Source organism: Miscanthus floridulus, chromosome 6 (genome assembly GCF_019320115.1).
Source record: "Miscanthus floridulus cultivar M001 chromosome 6, ASM1932011v1, whole genome shotgun sequence".
In the NCBI taxonomy this organism is placed as follows: Eukaryota; Viridiplantae; Streptophyta; class Magnoliopsida; order Poales; family Poaceae; genus Miscanthus; species Miscanthus floridulus.
The window spans coordinates 123,059,359-123,073,818 of record NC_089585.1 but is presented as its reverse complement, the minus strand read 5'-3'; the positions used below and the strand labels follow the sequence as shown (position 1 = coordinate 123,073,818).

At 45.8% G+C, this 14,460-nt stretch overlaps 2 protein-coding genes and 1 pseudogene across 4 annotated transcripts in view; 1 reads left to right on the top strand and 2 right to left on the bottom strand.

Moving 5' to 3' along the window:
- The window catches only part of LOC136461155 (LRR receptor-like serine/threonine-protein kinase RGI3), a gene marked incomplete at its 5' end in the record, with an annotated part of 143,524 nt that overhangs the window by 23,426 nt on the left and 105,638 nt on the right, over positions 1-14,460 (bottom strand). The gene's annotated exons all lie outside the window — the stretch shown is intronic.
- Positions 4,909-9,084, bottom strand: LOC136457308 (uncharacterized; annotated as a pseudogene).
- LOC136456822 (uncharacterized) lies at positions 10,269-12,504 on the top strand. Of its 3 annotated transcripts, none has more exons than XM_066456804.1 (4): positions 10,269-10,412; positions 10,508-10,709; positions 10,794-11,017; positions 11,596-12,504. In XM_066456804.1, exons 2-4 carry the CDS (start codon positions 10,523-10,525, stop codon positions 12,223-12,225), a joined length of 1,041 nt encoding a protein of 346 aa, XP_066312901.1. In that variant the 5' UTR covers positions 10,269-10,412; positions 10,508-10,522; the 3' UTR covers positions 12,226-12,504. The 3 variants fall into 3 exon arrangements, with proteins under 3 accessions (XP_066312901.1, XP_066312902.1, XP_066312903.1); XM_066456805.1 differs by having other exon boundaries at positions 10,272-10,412; positions 10,491-10,709; XM_066456806.1 differs by having other exon boundaries at positions 10,283-10,434.

The window sequence follows — 14,460 nt, the reverse complement described above, 5'->3', positions numbered from 1 at the left end:
TCTGAGCCCTCCTCCTACTCCTCTGGATCTAAGGGATGCAACGGTGGCTAGGGTTCCGGCGAGCTCTCGGGGGGTCAGATCTCGCTGTGTTGTGATGTTTTTTTTATGTCGCAACGGATGATTTCAAATATTGCAATGATTTTTTATTGTTGTTGCAATAGATGTTTTTACGATATTACAGTAGTACTGCTTGAGATGTTGTAGTATGTTTCAGTTGCTTCAATCTCATGTTGTAGTAATTGTTCCATGTTGTTGCAAGTGTTTTTATTTCAAACGTTGTTTCATATGCTTCACACCAGTGTTGCAATAATATGTTCCAAATGTTTCAGCTCCTTCAACCTATTTGTTGTAACAGTTTGTTCGGTGTTGTTGCAATAATATATTCTAAATATTTCAACTCATTCAACCTATTGTTGCAGCAATTTGTTCCGTGTTGTTACAATAATATGTTCATGGTGTTTCAGCTGCTTCAGCCAAATGTTTCAGCTGTTTTTTTTGTTGCAATAATATATTCATGGTGTTTCAACTGCTTTCATCCTAATGTTGCAGCTGTTGTTCCTTGTTGTTGCAATATATATGTACATGGTGTTTCAGCTGCTTCAGTCTAATGTTGTAGTAGTTTTTTTCGTATTGTTGCACATGTTTTATTCCAGCTTTCTATGTTGTTCGGCCGGGGAGGGGCCGGGACGGACGGGGGCGCATGGTTCGCCGGGGCCTAGCGGGCGGAGGTGCTGGGGCCGGCAGACGCGGGGTGCTATGGCCGTGGGGGGCGCTGGGCATGCAGCATGCTCGTCGCGGGCGTGGGGTGGACGCGGCGGGATGCGGGGGTGATCTGGTGGCGTGCGGACTCGCGCGGCACAGAGGCTAGCGGTGCTCTTCGTAGGCATCGCAAGTCGCGGGTTCGTCGGTGTTAACGGGGCTCTTTGTTCGACAAAGACGCAGCAGTGGCAATTCGTGCGGGTGCGTGATCTCAGGGCGGCGGTGTCGGTCCATGCTGCTGTCCCGGCCTCGTACCATCGCCAGCGGGTCCGCTCCTTGCGCGCATCGCTGGGGGGGCTGGTTGCACGCTGGGGGAGTGCATCCACAGAACCGTCCGATGGATCCGTATCCATCGGACGGCGCCAGTGCTTCCCTTCTAAAATATGTCAAACCAAAGATTTGACTATTATTTAGTTGGCTACTAAAACTTGCCAACCTCTCATACTTGGCTAATCAAATCTAGAGCGATTTTTTACCTAACTTTGGCTTGCAGTGGGATAAATTTTTTTACCTAACTTTGGCTTGTGATGGGATAAATTTTTTTACCTAACTTTGGCTTGCAATGGTTTTTTTTTCACATCTAGCTAGCTCATCCTCGGGATGGATTAGTGTTGCTGGAGCTAGCAAGCTCACCCTCAGGATGGATTGACCCACCCGATCCATTGGAGCAACGGGTTAAAGCAGGATATATGAATGGATAGACCGGTGCTCCTGGAGTACTTATTTGGTTGTATGGGTCACATCCGGTTCGCTCCACGGAGCAACCATCCCCATCTTTATTCAGATTACAGGATGCACTGCTCCTCTTTTTTCTCTTCCATTGCAATGGTGGTGCCATAGTTTGGTTGCTTTTGTCCTCTCTAATTAGATTGTGTTGAATTGATTGAAAAAAACATCAACTATTCTGCGTCAACTTTAACATGGAGAAAAAGATTTTAGTGCCATGGCTGTTTCTTTTTCTCCACAAAATTAGATAGACTTTTAGATGGTCAGTCGGTGTGGTGGGCTGAGATGGGCCGCTCAAACCAGCCTGCTAGATGACTTCGGTGGGGTGGCCGTTGATGCATAACGGAGGGTTAAGATGCGCCGACTGTGGAGCGACGTCGCGCCCCGCGACGTTAGACGACTGAGACACTATCCAACAACAGTGTTGGACATTCAATTTCTCTTCGTCCGCGCACACTGTTTCTCCGGGGTCTCCCTCTCTTCTTCTCCAAATTCGGTAGCCTTAGAAGGGGAAATCGGGGAAGGCAGGCGGGGCAGGCGGTGGGAACGGCGGGAGGGCGGCGTTCGGGTCGTGGCGGCGGCGGAGGCAGCCGGACTAATCAGGACAGGGGCATCTATGGCAGGAGCTCGCCACGGAAGAAGGGGGAGAAGAAAAAGGCGACCACGGTAGGGTGGTGGACGACGGCAGGGACGAGGAGGAAGAAAAACGTTGATAAAACCCTTGTTTTTTTAGCAATGAATAAAACCCTTGTTGGTTAGACGCTTCATAGACGATTTCGCTTCGAGCCAGCTTTTGATACGACAAACAAGAAAAAAAAAAGCTTTTGATACGGCAAGCGGTGGCAGGTGGCCCAACAACTCATGCCCGAGGCTCCTTCCACGAGATAAAAAAGAAGGAAAAAGTTCACGTTACCTCTATTAACTTTTACGAAAGTTCGCTTTTCCTTCCTGAACTCCAAAACAGGGCAAAACACCTCCCTCAACTTTTTAAACCGTTCATCTTACCTCCTCTCTGGCCCTCTTATAAGCGTTTTGAAGGCGGTTTTGTCTTTTTTTTATTTCGACTGAATCTTTGAAAAATCATAGTAAATCACAGAAAAATCATAAAATAGAAAATCTAATTTTGTTGGACTCCACATGAGTAGATCTACACAGTAAATATATAATATGGTATGCTTTAGTATAAAGTTTTTGCTGTGACTTTAGATCTATGTTTTTATGTAATTAATTAGAATAATTCATAGCTGCAGTTTTTATGGTCCAATTGTGGTGAAATTTTTATGATGGGTTAATTATTGTATGTTTAAACTGTAGTAAAAATTTTATACTCATTAGATCATGTATAGCTTAGTTATAGATTTTAACTTAGTTATAGATTTTATTTAGGTTTATGTTCGTTAAATATAAATAAATCTATAACTAAGCTATACATGATCCAGTGAGTATGAATTTTTTATTACAGTTCAATCATACAATAATTGACCCACCATAAAAATTTTATCACAATTGGACCATAGGAACTGCAGCTATGAATTATTCTAATTAATTACAAAAAAGTTTAGATCTAAAGTCACAGCAAAAACTTTGTACTAAAGTATACCATATTATATGTTCACCATGTAGATCTACTCATGTGGAGTCCAACAAAATTGGATTTTCTATTTTATGATTTTTTATAATTTACTATGATTTTTTGAAGATTCAGTCGAAATAAATAAAAAAAAAAGACAAAACCGCCTTCAAAACTGCTTATAACAGGGTCAAGGAGGCAAGATAAACAATTTTAAAAGTTGAGAGAGGTGTTTTGTCTTATTTTAGAGTTCAGAAAGAAAAAGTGAACTTTTACGAAAATTAAGGGAGGTAACGTGGACTTTTTTCGAAAAATAAAAAGCTTTTCATACGGCAAAGGAAAAAGTCCACTTTACCTCCCTCATCTTTTGCGATAGTCAGCTTTGCCTCCCTGATCCCGAAAACCAGAGAAACGACCTCCCTCATCTATCCAAACCATGCACATGACCCCCAGTCCTGGTTTTAGCTGTTATTTTGGCTTTGTTGGCGCCACGGTGGATATGGGCCAAGCTGACTCAGCCCCAGGCTAAATAGAAAGAAAGAGGTCCTGGGAGCCAAAAAAAATCCCCCCAAATTACAACCTTAGCTCGCACACGGGCGGCCTTGTTCGTCCACGCCGGAGACGATGCCCACGCCGGCAAACGGAGAAGGGGAGCAGCGGCGAGGCGGTGGGATCTAGGCGCTGGTCGGGCGCAGCGCGCAGCGCGCAGGCAGGAGCATCCCGGGCGGGCCCCTGCTCACGCACCCTAGCCACCCCGCCGCTGACGCTAGTTCTTCCTTGCCTCCGGCACCTGCTCGCCGCCGTCTCCCATGGACCCTAGCACGTCGCGTGTTCTCCTGCCGCAGCCAGTTTTCGCGGGAGAGCCACCGCTAGGAGAGAGTGGGCTGCCGCTGATCTAGTGTCCTTACTGTGGCATGGGGAGGATTTTAGAGCTGTTGTCAAAATCAGACAAGCACCCAATGGAAAGGTTCTTCAAATGCCCGAGGAAGTACAAGAAGGTTTGGTTTCCTTGTTGAAATTGTCAATGGTAATTGAAATTTAGGGTTTGTGATTTATTCTGTTGGTTTGGCATTGCAGTTTCCTCTTTATGATTTCTACATGTTCGAAGAAGAATATGCCAACTTTCTTGTTAATTATGGGATGCTTCCAGAATCTGAGATGTGTCATTACCATCCATTGGAGATGACAGATGATAGTGTGCAAGCTGAGATGTATGAACAGGTGATGAAGAAAGAAGCTGCTGGTGTGTATGAGCACAGGAGGACTATAGCTTCGGCCAAGAAGGGAGGCAAAAAGAAGCAAGGACATTTGAATTGGATGATGTGTGTTGGTGTTGCTGTCCTAGTATTGTTAGGTTTTAATTCTGTCATTCTCCTTGTGTTGGTTGTCATGCAAATGTATAAGTAGTCAATGTTTGCCGACATCGGCAGGATGTTACCCTTTGTAATGGCATGAATCAAATTTCTTTCTTTTTTTTGCCAACAAGCTGTCTCTTGTCGTGCTAGAAAAGAAACAAAGCAATACATGCTGAATCTTATATTTGCACTATGTAGGAATCAATGCATACATCATAATAATGTCAGATAACATAGGCAAATAATTGCACTATGCAGGAACCATACAGATAACATAGGCATGTACTCACAGATAACACAACACTGATGAATGGATAAAAGTGCAAATAATTGTCATACATGGCATAAGTAGCAAATAGATAAAAGCCAGATGTTTGGCATAACACATAGTTTGGCATACATAAAAGGTAATCAACCACAGAACTTAAGTTTCCTGCCTACATAATTATTCAAGTTTGGCATACGTCCAGCAGACTGTACACATCACAGCCTATCAGATTACCATGGAGGAAGCATTTGGAGTGGAGCAATTCCAGATTGCTTTGGAGCAGGCTTAGGCTTCTTCTTGGCCGGTTCTTGAGCTGACACAGTCACAGATGCAGTCCCGCCAGTTAACTGTACATGCACACTAGAATTAACATTAGAAGTGGGCACTCTAGCTTGCAGGTTTATTGTAGCTGACCCAGAAGGAATTGTTGAAACCCTTGCACGTGCACTTGATTTGATGATGTTCTGTGAGTTTGTTGCCTTTGCCTACATAAGTCAGATGAAGCAAGATGTACATGATGTTCGAAGAATGAATTTAAAATACAAGATGCATAAGTTAAAACTTTGAGATATAGGTAAACTTACCTTTTTGTTGCTCTATGCAATAGATACATTAGCTGTGGAACTCTTTTTTGTACCGCTTGTGCTGCTCTTTTGTGTGTTGGACAGCACAACAATAGCATTTTGGTTACTTCCTGCAGCCGAATGAGATCCTGTTGGTTGTGATCTTGCATATGACTCATTTCCTTTTGGCTGTGAGCTACCTCCGGCTGACTGAGATCCTCTTGCCTGTGAACTTCCTGCTCCACTTATATTGGTACATGTTGTCCTGTTGTGCCCAGGCAAGTGGCATTTGCTGCATTTGATAACAGTTCTAGTTTTTGGCATTTTAGTGGCCTTTCTAACTTCTGTGGGCTCCCTTCTCCTCTCAGTCTTTGGCCTGCCTGGCATCTTCACATAACTAGGAGCTCTAAGGGGTACCCTATTAGATGAGGGCCAGCTATTCATACCCTCAATTGGATTCAAGCAATGGCTGTATGTTTGTTTGAAATGGTACACAAAGTAGCAGTCGGCCACATATTCATCTAGGCAGTTGGTCTTGAACAAAATACAAGAAATGGCATGGCAACATGGAAGTCCAGACAATTGCCAATACCTACATGAACATGTCTTTGATACCAAATCCACTGTGAACCTATTGTCGTAATGCTTAAGACTGACTCCAACAAAGGGACCCAAATACGATACCCATTTCGCTATTATAGGTAGTCTACAGTAAAAAAGGGCCCGGACCTAAATATCTCCGCTCCAACGGCCACACCCAAATCCACGGCCGTCCACCCACCGCCGGGCGCCCACCCACCCGTGCCTTCCCCGACGCCGGCAGCGTGGGCGCCGCCCCGAGCACCCCGTCCAACCCCGCGGCCGCGCGGGCCGTCCCCGACGCCGGCAGATCTCGCGCCCAGGAGCGCGGTGCGGGGACGGGGCCTCCTCCCCCGGCCAAGCTCGCGCCCACGCCAGCGGATCTCGCGCCCGTGGCTCGGCGGAGCTCGCGTCCGTGCCCGGATCCGGCCCCCCTCTCTCTCCTTCTTCTTCCCCGACGGAGCTCACGCCCAGCGGAGCTCACGTCCGCGCCCGGATCCGGCCCCCCTCCCTCTCCTTCTTCTTCCCCGACGGAGCTCGCGCCCGGCGGAGCTCGCGTCTGGCGGATCTCGCGCCCACACCCGGATCCGGCCCCCCTCCCTCTCCTTCTTCTTCCCCGACGGAGCTCGCGTCCGCGCCGGCAGATCTCGCGTCCGCGGCCGGATCCGACCCCCCTCCCTCTCCTTCTTCTTCCCCGACGTCCGCGGTCTCGCCTCGCCGAGCTGGCCGCGCCTCGCCACGGGCCCACCACTTCGGGCGTCAGAGACGAGCGGGGCTGGCGGTGCGGCCGGTGCGGGAGCGGGCCACCTCGGCGTTGCGGAGGCGTGCACGAACGGGCGGAGATTTGCGTACCGAGGAGAGAGGGCAGGCTTTTTTGCGTATCGCTTCTGTCGGTAGGCAAAATGCGTCGTCCGTCTGGGTCAGCCGTTGGAGGCTATTTTCGGTAGGCAAATCAAATGTGCGTAACGCATTTTGGGTTTGCATCTCTTCATTGGAGACAGTCTAACTTCATATTTCTCTTCCCCATTGCAGATGGCATGGCAGTGTGCAGACAAAGATATATAGACATTTAATTTTTTATTGATGTTTGGGCATATAACACTTGTCCACTTCCCTAATTTAGTTCTCTATTCTTGGATCCTCACCATTACTTTCCTTCTAATTGTTTCTAACATGGTGATTATTGGGAAGAACCTAGCCTCAATGATCCATTTGTTGAATGACTCACAAATATTATTATCTACTGAGTCACAGTTAGAGCCCAACCTGAACCAAGCTCTGCTCCAATGCTGTGGATGAGTGTTCAGAATAGCTTGTGCCCCTTCTCTGGTTTTTTGTGCTAGTCTCGCTCTTGCCAAGTTGAAAAGCATAAGGCAAGGTGCTTTAGCACACATCCAAAACCTTTTCTGATAGTCCTTCTTAGGAAACTTCTTCTTCCAGTTGGCATAAATGTGCCTAGCACACTTCCTATGTTCAGCTTCTGGTGCCCATTTGCTAACTGCATTAAGAATTCCCTGCACAAGTTGGAAAAATTATAAAGCATCTACCATCACATGTTTAGAATTGTGAAAACAACAAAAAAGATTAACAGGAGGTTACCTTTTGTTGGTCTGAGATGAAAACCCATTCCTTTCCTCCATGCACACCAACATCCCTAAAGAGCATATCACAGAACCAATCCCAATTTTCATTGTTCTCCCTGTCCACAATAGCCCAAGCAATAGGATACATCTGGTTATTAGCATCCCTCCCAACAGCACAAAGAAGTTCACCATTAGTTGCTCCTTTGAAGAAACAACCATCTAACCCAACAACCTTCCTACAGCCAGCTTTGAACCCTTCTTTACAAGCATGCAGACATATGTACATTCTTCTAAAAATAGGAGGCTCTACATTATCTTCCTTGTTAACAATAATAGTGCTTCCTGGGTTGCTTCTGAGAAGCTCCATCTGGTAGTCATACAGCCTAGAGTACTGCCCTTTAGTTGCATCCAATGCTTTCTTCATCACTAGTCCTTTTGCTCTCTTTAGCTTGGACATAGAAACTTTGGCAAACATTTCTTCTTGAACTGTCTGCAACATATGCCCAAGTTTCCAGCATGGGTTGGAAAAAATGAACTTCTCATATTTTTTAGCAATTACAGTTGAGGTGACTAGTTTGTTGTCTCTTCTTGATGGACACATGTGATTATTTACAAATGTAGATATCTGCCAGCTATCAGACCTAGAAGTATTTGACAACAAACATACCCATGGACAACCTTTCCAGTCACATTTGGTCCTCACCCTCTTTGGATCATCCTTAGCAAAGACAATAACCTTTCTCTCATCCAGGCCATGTTTAATTACAGCCTTCTTGAATTGCTTCTTAGAACTAAACTTCATTCCCAACTTAAAATTGACAATAGGATTCTTCTTGTTAAATCTTGGATGCATGCTACCTTGCCCTTCATCAACAGATTCTGCATCAGTACTATCTACATATGGAGTGCAGTTGCCATCATCCTCATCATCTTGCCCAGTTCCAGGCCTAGATGCAACACCCTCATATATCACATCATCTAAGCTTGTTGCCTCACCCCTCTTGAACTTCTTCTTGAAATCCTTAAATTTCCTATGTATTTGGTCTGCTTCTTCATCATCACCTGAACTGCATGAGTCTCCAGGCATGTACTCACTGTCAGTGTCAGACTTCTCTTCTACATCAGTGTCAGACTTCTCTTCATCATCACCTCTCGCTGTCTCTCCAGGCATGTGCTTTGCTTGTTCTTTCCCTTTACTTGGACTACTGTAAAATTCTCTAACAAGGGCAACTTGCTTCTCTACTTCTTTGCTTTCATATTTTCTCCAAACAGCCAAAGGATGTAGATCTTCATCTTCTATGTCATCATCCTCTGAGCCAGCTTCCATCTCTCCCTCATACTCACTTGCTTCAGCTATTGCATCCAGCGCGTGATTTTCAATGAACACATCGGCAACACCATCTTCAGTAGTGTTGTCAGACATGTACTAGCACACTTTGTCATCAACCAGAGCTCTTAGGCCTGTACTCATGTTTGTCCCTGGAAATAGCCAATGCAACATTGTGCCTTCTTTGACATTGCAATGGTCACGGAGATGACCAACAACTTCAGGCAGTGACATCTTATCTTGGTCTATAAAAGACATAGCTTCAGTTCCTCTATCATAAAACAGTCTATCGCTTTTCCTCATGAACTCCCCATTAAAATGGAACCGAACAGGGAGCAAGTCACAACCATCCATTGCTAAGCACCTGAAGCCTACATGCAAAACATACATGCTATGCGGTTCAGTACTGATCAAATCGGTCCAATAAACAATATCAGTGCTTAAAATATGACTACAAGTGCTACATAAAGGCGCCTGTTGGCCTTAAAATATGACGAACACTATAAAGCAAAGGCTATAATCATAGTCAGATGTACCAATCACTAGTTAAATAACACAAATTTCAAGGGAATCAAGAAATCCGAAACAAAAACAACTCAAAACTACACAGATCCATTTGTGCCTTACCGCTCACCCTGGTCAGCACAAATCCTGTGCTTCACTGCTTGCGGCGATCGGTGCCCGAGCAGCGGCAATGCTCCTGCCTGCGCGCTGCGCCCTGCGCCCGACCAGCGCACCGCCTTGCCGCTGCTCCCCTTCTCCGTTTGCCGACGTGGGCGTCGTCTCCAGCGTGGGGCGTCGTCTCCGGCGTTTGGGGGGATTTTTTTTGGCTCACGGGACCTCTTCCTTTCTATTTAGCCTGGGGCTGAGTCAGCTTGACCCATATCCACCGTGGCGCTAACAAAGCCAAAATCACAGCTAAAACCAGGAATGGGGGTCATATGCATGGTTTGGATAGATGAGGGAGGTCGTTTCTCTGGTTTTCGGGATCAGGGAGGCAAAGCTGACTATCGCAAAAGATGAGGGAGGTAAAGTGGACTTTTTCCTACGGCAAACGGTGGCAGGTGGCCCAACAACTCATGGGCCTAAGGAACCGGAGAAGCGTAGAAATGTTCGGATTGCCATGGCCGCGCGGCGACGTAGCGGCCTCTAATAACCGCGTATAAGGTAGTCCGCACCGCGCAGCGCTAAAGCGGCCGGTACGCCAGCGGTAGCGTACCGCGCGCCCGCACCGCACGCCTGCAAACGCCCCGAGAGCGTACCGGCTGCACAGAAAACCCGTCACAGACCGCACACACGAGAGAGCCACGGCAAACACTGTAGCAACACTGTAGCAGAGAGTTTGGGAGTTAGGGAGAGAGAGAAAGGGGGAGAGAGGGGAATTAAAATATTGAGTAGTTTGTATAGAGTATAAGATAGAGATAACACGGGTGTAGAAGAAATATGCATAAAATAGAGAATCTCGATGATTATGATAGAATATTCTTTTTAAGAGACGGAAGTAGAGGTCCCACGGCTGCGGATAGCCTAAGCGAGGTTCCGCGAGCGTTAGGGACCCGTAGGAGGCAGGAAAGAGCCGCAACAAGCGAACCAACCCAAACCCTTGGCACGCCGCACCGTCGTCCATCCATCGGATTCTCTAGCAACGGCGTCCGGCCGACCGCGCCTTCCCTCCAGTCAAGGTCCGCTTCCGTCCACGTCCAGGTTCAAGAAATTTTGCGTTTTTGTATGCGAAAAAAAAAATCCCCTGTGAAACCCAGGTTTAAAATCCCATCAGATCGGATCGGGTCGGATGGCTTGTGAGTTAGGCAAGATGGGTCAGGAGCAGGCACGGACACCTACCGCCTGCGAAAGGAGGAGGACGGACGGAGGTCGATTTGAGGATGAGGAGGAGGACGACGACGATTTCGAAATCGTTGGGTTCCGGAGAACATGGGAACTCTGCTATGCCAGTGACTACGGTTCCTTCGAGGACATCAGTAAGCCAAGCCAACTCATATTCCAGCCCGATTATCTCGCCTAGATCGATTAATCTATTTAGTTAATCGAATCCCCTGTTGCAGCTGTGCCCTCCATGCGCTATACGTTTAGACCCATCCCAAAGCATGCTATATGCCAGAGCGGATTGCAGTTCTTCTCAGTTAAAGTCGCCCAACTTAAAGAGAAGGAAGGTCTCCACTGGCCACTGCACGTTTATGGCTTGATTGCCACCAGGGACTCCGCAGATCCTAGACGAAACCTTCTTTTCGACCGCACTAGGGATAGTTGCCAAATCATAACTCAAGAGGTACATGCCATGCAATTTCTTTTTTTTTCGTCCATTTTCTTTGTTGTGCTAGATGTTTAGCTCGCTTCTGTATGCATTTTCTACTTTTATTGTTTTTATAATGGTTGATTGATGTTCTACTTATAATGGTTTATGTTATTATTATTTGCGTTTGTCTTCGTGAACAACAATATTAAATGCTACTTCCCCCCTTTCATCAAATTATAAGATGTTTTGGCTTTTTTAAATTCATAACTTTTGATATGCACTTAAATATACACTATGTCATAGTAAAAGCAATGTAAAAAGGCCAAAATGTCTTATAATTTGGAATTGAGGGAGTACTGTGTAACATGCAAGTCTGCCCTTTCTGTGGTCAAGTAGGCGAAATTTCCATTTTCATTCATATTGGATTGACTGTCCTCATTAATAATGGATTTCTTATATTGTCCTTCCTCATTGCTTATGTACTCCAAAGCCAGAATTGCGTTCTTTTTGGACGGAGGGAGTAGCCTTGTTCCTTGTTCTTTTTTTTTTTGGAATAAAAACCTGACATCACGAACTAGTAACAATCAATTGATAAATGGTGGTGCTTGCAGGATCCCTTTTTGCAGTTGACAGGCCCCTCTCGTGCTGTGGTGTTAATTGATCCAGTTACTATCGAAGTTCAACTGAAAGCAAAGTGCAAAACTGAGTCTGAAGATAAGGTGCTCAACTTCAGTGTCTTTGAATACCGCCATCAAGCTTCTTTTGAGGAACCTCCTTTCATAACTACAATATATACCCGCTGCAAACGAAGTAAACTTGAGTTTGCAGTTGCGCTTCTTGTTCAATCAGTTGAGGCCACAGTCTGTGTGAGAGTTGTTCGTGGGTCATGGCCGGATCATTTTCGAGGACGAGTCATGTCCCGTACAGTCAGTATCAGTCATGGTGCTATTTTGCTACTAGATTCTCGATATGGCAGAATGAATTTCAACAAGCATGGTGTAATTGAGCTTTCGAGATGTGTTGTTTCTGTGGAACCAGGTGGACAACTGAAAGTTGATGTGGTGGCTTCACAAGTCGATGATGATAGAAATGTTGTTGCGCAAGGTCTGGTTGATTTCAGACCGAAAATGGCCGGCGTCAGTCATGGTATATGTGACCTAGGCTTCTGTGTGCTGAGAATCAGCGTTCTTTGGTCCCTTCCCTGCCATGTTGGTGAGCATGTGGGCCGGCTTACAAAATAAGGGTCTCTTTGGCTCTTGCCGTATATAGGGTCGTCGTAGGTCTGGCCACACCAAATGTTGGCTGACGAAATGAGGGCCCCAGTTTTGGCGAGCTTCGGCGCGCTAGCTGAGCACAAGTGTGGCACGCCGCATTACCTAAAGCAAGCTAACGTCTGGCAGAGAGGGCCTGATTTTCAGCGAGTTTTTTCATGTTCTCATGTGTATAAAGCTATCCAACTGTTTCTGTACTCAAATCACCAGATGCATTCGTATTATTAATATATATCAATCCTGCTGTTATTTGTAAGATTGATTTCTAGGTCTTGTTATATATTTAAATGGTTTGTTGTCTTCTTTGCCCGTTTGCACTGAGCAATAGCCTTAGCAACGCTCTGTCGCTCTGATATGTCGTCAGCTGCGTTGTTTTGCTTATTTGTTGTCGAGATTGCGAGCTGCTAGTTCTAGTTCATTTTTCACTTTCAACTTTCAAGCACCTGTAGGATAAGAGATGTGCACAAGTTAATAGCCATCGATATATGCAATGATAAAGGAGTAGAGATGTATATCTTTCCCCTGCCACATATTCTCTTTCAAACTACATTGATCTGATGATAGAATATATATACATGATGAAGTGGAGTGTGGTGAAAAAAATGTCTTGTCCCCAAAGGTCAAGCACTGGTGTTTGGTTTCACCTCCTAGAGTTTAGTCCCTGTCACATTAGATGCTTGATACTAATTTGGAGTACTAAATATATATTAATTACAAAACTAATTGCACAGATTGAGACTAATTTACGAGACAAATCTATTAAGCCTAACTAGTCCAAGATTTGACAACGTGGTGCTACAGTAAACATGTGCTAATAATGGATTAATTAGGTTTAATAGATTCATCTCGCGAATTAGCAACGACTTCTGCAATTAGTTTTATAATTAACTTATGTTTAGTCCTCCTAATTAGCATCCGAACATCCGATGGAAGAGTCATCTGTTTCACAACACTTATAAGTTGACCATACCTCTAGTGATGGCTAGCAACCCTCTAGCTGGCTCCTTGTCATTAGTTTTTTTTACGACGGTTCCTCGTCACTAGCTTCTTTGTTGGATTTTAACTTTGCACATTGCAAAAAAAGGACTTGCTAGCACCCCGGACGTCCGATCCGGGACGCTAGCGTCGGACGGTGCCCGCTCAGCGAGCGAGCGAGCACCCCAGTGCGTTGGGCTGGCAAGCGAGCGCCCCAACAGCGGGCCCGCGCCGCCCCAAACGTAGCCGCGCCGCCCACCATTTCCCACATGTATCCTATGTGCAACACCCGATCTATTTTTGAAACATCCATATGCAACCATTGGAACATATAAAAGAAGACAAATGAAACACTTGAAGCATGCATCCGAATCACTTGCAAAAACACCTGAAAAACACTTGAAAACCATTGCAAACATCCAGATAAAACACTTGAAAACATACGTTTGCAACATGCATGTATATGCAATATCCAGATCTACTTTTGCAACATCCAGATGAAAACACTTGCCACATACTTTTAATACAGATGAAATATTGGAACATATACGAAACACTTGCAACATACATCTGAAACACCTAAACACCTGAAATATACGTTTGCAACATGCGCTTTCAGCGCAACATCTCCTTGATGCTTGGGAATGGAGGCTCGTCAGCACGTGGAGTTCATCGGTGTAGAGCTCGCCGCTCCGGTGGACAAGGCTGCGGTGGGTTGCTCCGGTGGAGAAGGCGGGTCGTGCGCTGGAGAAGGCAGTGAGGCGGAGTAGGGGGCGCGGGGGAGATGGAGCATGGCATGGCGGAGGACGCGGCGCGGGATGGGGGTGCACGTGGGGGATGGAGGGAGGGGATGGTAGCAAGGCCACGCGCGCGGGCAGGAGCGAGCGGATGGGATGGTGATTTCTGCAGTCTGGGAAGCGACATCCGGGCGGTTGGACACCCTGTTCCAAGCATTTTCGAAAAAAAATAATTGAGTGCTCTTGTAGATTGCAATGTTCTAGGGCTCTAGGCAAAATCTACTGGACGTAGGGAGCTCTGGTTCAAATGGTTGGTCTATGATGTTTTATATACTGCAAGAGGTTTGTTTGGTTGTATACCCCAATTTATCCACATTTATTGCCCTCCTTTTCTTTTATGTGTCGCTGCGTTATTCGTGCCGATCAAAATTATTTGAGTTTTACTAGGTTTATAAAAAATAGGCCCGTTCGTTGGTCTGAAACTTGGCTGAAA

Coding starts and splice junctions, on each gene's coding strand:
- LOC136456822 (XM_066456804.1), top strand. CDS start 10,523: ATGGCTTGTGAGTTAGGCAAGATGGGTCAGGAGCAGGCACGGACACCT. Junction 10,710..10,793: donor CGGTTCCTTCGAGGACATCA/GTAAGCCAAGCC, acceptor CCCCTGTTGCAG/CTGTGCCCTCCATGCGCTAT. Junction 11,018..11,595: donor GCCAAATCATAACTCAAGAG/GTACATGCCATG, acceptor TGGTGCTTGCAG/GATCCCTTTTTGCAGTTGAC.